Source organism: Branchiostoma belcheri, unplaced genomic scaffold (assembly GCF_001625305.1).
Source record: "Branchiostoma belcheri isolate BF01 breed outbred unplaced genomic scaffold, Haploidv18h27 scaffold221, whole genome shotgun sequence".
NCBI classification, from domain to species: Eukaryota; Metazoa; Chordata; class Leptocardii; order Amphioxiformes; family Branchiostomatidae; genus Branchiostoma; species Branchiostoma belcheri.
In genome coordinates this window covers 186,850-192,440 of record NW_017803725.1, presented here as the reverse complement: position 1 = coordinate 192,440, position 5,591 = coordinate 186,850, and the positions used below count along the sequence as shown (strand labels likewise).

The 5,591-nt window shown below is 42.7% G+C and overlaps 1 protein-coding gene across 3 annotated transcripts in view; it reads left to right on the top strand.

Annotated features, from left to right (window-relative positions):
* LOC109470382 overlaps positions 1 to 5,591 on the top strand; it is a 54,319-nt gene that overhangs the window by 15,458 nt on the left and 33,270 nt on the right. For all 3 annotated transcript variants that reach the window (XM_019769319.1, XM_019769317.1, XM_019769318.1), the window contains exons 24-29: positions 1,536 to 1,706; positions 2,255 to 2,435; positions 3,025 to 3,191; positions 3,787 to 3,960; positions 4,391 to 4,585; positions 5,065 to 5,244. In XM_019769319.1, coding sequence (XP_019624878.1) covers positions 1,536 to 1,706; positions 2,255 to 2,435; positions 3,025 to 3,191; positions 3,787 to 3,960; positions 4,391 to 4,585; positions 5,065 to 5,244 — 1,068 coding nt within the window. The remainder of the gene's footprint in view (positions 1 to 1,535; positions 1,707 to 2,254; positions 2,436 to 3,024; positions 3,192 to 3,786; positions 3,961 to 4,390; positions 4,586 to 5,064; positions 5,245 to 5,591) is intronic.

Sequence of the window (5,591 nt, the reverse complement as noted above, 5' to 3'; positions counted from 1 at the left end):
AACAGTCCTGCCGGCCGTGTTCTTGTCACAGTCCGTTAGAATACTAATTAAGTAGAGAAATCACCAGCTTCTGAGAAGCATATTATAAATCGTCGTCATAAACTGGTTTGGAAAGTTTTTTATGCTTTTTCTGATGTTTCTCCTCCTCCTGCCATATCTTTAAATGGATTCAGCTTCTTCATTTTTAGGGCCTAAGGTCCTGAAATTTGGTATGGAGGTACAGTGGGCAAATACCCCTAGGCGTTTTTTTAAATTTTTGTGATACAGGCTTTTAGAATGGTTTTATTTGAGTTTTTTGGCTGTGTTATAGCAAATGTATTACTGTGTTAGTGTGCCGTGTTTACCACGTCTGGGCATGAGTCATCACAATGGAATGCAGGGCATCAACCAATAGGCATGCAGCTTTCCTCTATACTTCTTGCTGATTGGCTGTTGGGATTTAACTTGATTAACACCCGCACAGAGCATTTCCACCTGCACAGAGCATTTCTTGCTGATTGGCTGTTGGGATTTAACTTGATTAACACCTGCACAGAGCATTTCCATACTGACAGTATGTCTTTATTCAAGTGTTTTGGTAGGTATTTCAAGCTTTTCTGCTCCAGCATTGGAATGCGGGGCATGAACGTTTTTTATTTTATTTTTAAAATCAACAGTTTGCATTATGCAATTAAAAATCCTAACCAATAAAGTAGGGAATAGCTATCCAACTGTTGTTTTAGTTGTATGTTACTTCATATTATAGTTATATCAATGTAATTCATTGTTTTCCCTTGTGTTTCTCATTCTTTCCCTGCCATGTGGTAAAATGTGGTGAACCCATCGCTGTATTTGCTCCAAAGCAAATATTGGCCTTTCTAGTTTTTTTTATATTAGCTACTGTAACAAACGTTCTTTCTGTGTGGGTAGGATTTGGGCTACAATTACGATTACAGTTACGATTACGGTTACAGTTACAAATCCTTAGACTCACTCTAAGGAACAAGTTACTAGACTCTCACTCTAAGTCACGCCAAAGCCAGGTCGATTTATATTTGATGTGACTTTATTGACTAACTGCGGTATCAGATACAAAGCAATGCAACATGTAATAGAACTACAGATACAAAGTACTAAAGTGAGCAAGAACAACGAAAGCAAATACCCGTACAGCAGATGGGAAGCTTGGAAACTACTTATAATAATAACTAAACTACTAACCTAACCGGTGCGGGAACAGACGTCGGGAAACAGAGAACAGCAGAGCGCGATTTCGGGCGCGTCCCGCTATTAAATAGTACACGCGGAAGGCGGGGCGACATCTGCATGGCGGAGGCGTGGTCAGGCTTGGGCCAATGACGCGTCTGGGTCACGTGCTATAACTACGTGGTCCTAGACCGTCTGAACGCAGTAATTGGCCTGTTACACTACGCTTACAGCTACATGTACCATGCTGTATGCATCTGTCCCTTTGGACAGTTGGTTATTATTTTGACATGTATGTTAAAGCCAGTTATGTTGAAAATTAATCTCATCAGAAACATTTCATTTTCCAGCGAATTGGGACGGTTACCATGACAACGAGACTGGTATTTTCGGGTACACGTGGACAGTGGGGACGTATCATTGCCTGGATGACGTCCATCCGCACAAGGACCCACACTCACATCTGTACGGGGAGAACGAGTGGACACATCAGGGGCTAGCATACCCTCTGGACCTGGAGGGTGAGTATGAGTGGGTAGAAAAAAACCTAAGTGGGGTTATGTGGGGTCGCGTGGCGTAATGGTAGAGTGTTTGACTCGGAACCAAGAGGTCCCGGGTTCGAGTCCTGACATGCCACCGATCTTGTGCCCTTGGGAAAGGCACTTCACACGACTTTCCTCACTTCGCTCGGGTGAAAATGAGTATTGTATTGTTCCCTGTGTTGGTGGCGGCATCGATATACGTTGAAAAAAAATTGAGCGTGTCCCCCACCACATCTTGTGATTAAATGTTGGGATATAAAGAAAAAAAACAAGACCACATAGAGACCAGTATAAGAAACAGTACAAGGGAAACCGTCATTGTATTTTATTTTCCCTCATATTCAAGCAATTTTAGTAGTTTGGTACAATACATTTTCAAACCTACTATTAATTTTATGTTGACTATCATAATGTAATACCATTGTAAAAGAAGTATATAACACTACGATTCTAGCCAATGCAGTGAAGTATCTAAATTATTGAGTGATTCATTCGCGCAATGAGAGGTTGCCATTTTATTCTTAAAGATGGTTACTACCACGTGTCCGTGCGTGCCTTGAACAAGGTAGAATTCGGAGGCCCCCTAGCGACCACCGTGTGTCATAGCAGCCCCTACGTCATCGACACTACGCCTCCGTACGTCAATCACGTCAGGCTCATCAGCTACGACGAGAACACCTACGAACTCATTGTTGAGTACAACGTCAGGTAAAGACAATATAACGACTATATTTAGTAGGCATCTAGACATTTAATTAATTACAAATATTCAATGGATCTTTAATTGCATGTTCATCCCATGGGGCTAAATGCATACATCATAGTGTGATGTTACATTTACATCATGCTGCGTAACACGATACATAGCATACAAGGAAAATCAATCTATACCTTTCAAGGCACTGGGGGAAGCTGAGAGGCCAACAAAATTCAAAAGTGGCGACCAGGTGAGCCTCATGCAGGAATGGTCGCTAGTACAGGTTTGGTTGTACTAGTTTGTTTTATCGTTTATTAGACCGATCTCCATTAGTTTGTACAGTTGCCATTCATACTATTCTTCCTGGAGTCGTTAACTACATACTACTATCATAACAACAAGGTAAGGCTTAACTACACACTACATAACCACAGGTTAACAACAGGTTGGTTGTACCAGTTTCTGCACTATGTAAATTCCTAATGTAATAGAATAGTTTCATTATTGGCAAATCATCCAGAAGCTTACCGAACGAATGTAAATTCGGTGAGTCTGACTCTTTCAAAAGTTTAAACTCGTGTTTGCTATCATTAATTTCAGTGACCCTCTGTCCAACATCCGGGAGGTTGACATCGGGCTGGGGAAGAGCGCCAGGGACGTGTTCATCAAGGACTGGCATCGCCATGACAACCTGACCCACGTGACCATGTACTTCCGCATTCCAGACGGCATTCCAACATGGGTCAAAGTTAGAGCCATCAACAACGGTAAGATTTGACCCTACAATGATTACGTTGGACACTTTGTAATACTTGGTAAATAAAGACGAGGGCGAAGTTTTGTAGCCTTTTTTTCAGTGGATCTTCTTTTTTGTACATCCGTTACACAGTATCAAACGTTATCTCTTAACGTCATTAGACGGAGGGGTAGTATGATACGCCCCATGAACTGTGATGTTCATTTCCTTTATAGCTATGCAAGTTCCAGTTGGTCTGGCATTTGTACAAACCATAAAAAGGCAGCACGGTACAAACATAGGACTGAATTCGAAGGCAAATCTTAAAGGCAAAGGACTAGGAATTTAGGCAGGGGACCAGAACAACCAGGAAATGCTGCCAGCATGCTGAATTTGGTATTTTATGAATAGATAGAGACTCAAACAAATAAACGAACAAAATTCAAGGAGGTCAGGGTGCTGCTATTAGAAAACCACATAGGAGTTCTATTCATTTACATCACCTTTTTACCTTGTCTGCCCAGTGGACCTGAGAACTGCCAGCCACGCCGCCAGAGTTGTTTTATACTACAAGTTATTCTTGTTTTAATTGTTATTTGACAACGTTTTCTACCTTTTCTGTTTAGTCGACCTGAGGACAGCCGCTCATGCCCCCAGACCGCTGATCGTGGACACGACGCCGCCCGTCCCGGGTACCGTGCATGACGGGGAGGCGTACAGCAGGGACCGGGCTTTCCAGGCTGACGGCACCCGGGTCTGCGCCAGCTGGAAGGATTTCCATGACGAGGAGAGTGGAATTGGTAAGTTTTGCTAATAATAATAGTTTGGTTAAATAACGCGTGAATAGCTGCCTGCCAAACTTCCGCCGGCCCCATAGACGTTATGACCCTCATAGTCCCGTAGATCGTAGTTTGCTTTACACAGACTAAATTGTACGTAAAGTTTACGTTACAAAAGCTGTATATAGTCGTTTATCTGCTAGATCTAAGTACTAGTATTGAAGAGGAAAGAATATATTGTCCAATAATAAGATGTGGATTGGTTTTTTTTTACCTGGAAATAGATGACATATACCAAACATGTATATCATGTACATATCGAGATAAACATTTATTGAAGGTCGCTGAATGTATGAAATATCATATGAGCTTTTATGTTTAATCTGATACTTTTCGATTTCTTTGATCGCATAGACCAGTTTGATGCGATTGCTTCCTCCAATAATTCCAGGTTTTTACTTGTGGGGAGTGGGAACGGCAACAGATGTAGACGACATGGTGCAGTTTCATGAGCTCCCCCACACCCAACACGCGGCCTGTGCCGAGCTGAACCAGACCCTCCAGCACGGCGTGACGTACTACAGCACACTGGTCGCCTTCAACTTGGGACATGCCATGAAGAACGTGTCTGTTTCCAGCGATGGAGGTAAGGGGGCCCTTTCAATGTATTGGATATGCAATTTGGGGAGCAAACTAATAGTTCTCAGCTTGCAAGTTCATCCGTGTTGGTAGAATCCATCATGAAAACAGTTTCAAAACTGTAATTTCCATACGAAATAAATTGGCCATGAGGTCACTCCATGAAAATTACAAACACGTAAGCCATTGGTTCAAATGCTGCAGATAGCTTATGACGTCTTCCGTCTCTATTGAGGGGTGGGCCAGGTCCCTGAACAATATAGCTTCTTTTGGTCTTCTGCCAAAGAATCTCGATTCTGGTAATCTCCAAGAAGGTCATATGGTGGCAAGGCAGTGTCCATTGGCCAGAGGAGTGTCCATTAGCCACCATGGTAGGCCGTACAAACTCCTCTGGCTAACGGATACTGTCTTGGCACCGAAAGGGATCTGCTTGGAGATTAGATTCTTTGTGTCCTTCATGAGCAAATTTCGTTATTTTAATTTCAGTGATGTACGACGCCACCCCGCCGGAGGAGGGTTGGGTAAAGGACGGCCTTGATCCTAACCATGACGTCACGTACTCGTCTGAGACCGCGACCGTCAGCGCGCTCTGGGATGACTTCCGGGATCCAGAGTCCGACATTTCTGACTATGAAGTTACAGTGTGGAGAAAACATTCTAACAATGGCATGTATATTTCATAACTTCTTTGCCTATATTAATAAAAAAGGTAAAACAGATTCATCTACTAAGTCCATATGACCAATCTGTTAAACAAGCAGTACCAGTAATAGTAAAACCTTCGCACCGTCATAGATCGTTGAGATCTGATTGACACAATATTGTCAAGCAATTTGAAGTCTTAATCAGGTCACAGACCCTTGACGTTTTTGCCACGCGGTGGCGTAGTTACTTCTGCATTCGTTGCGTTTCGCTGCGGTGTGATGCGTGGCACGAGAAACATCCCCAAATGGTATACATACACATGGCATTATGTAGATGGTACTGTATGTGCAACCCGTATATATATATAT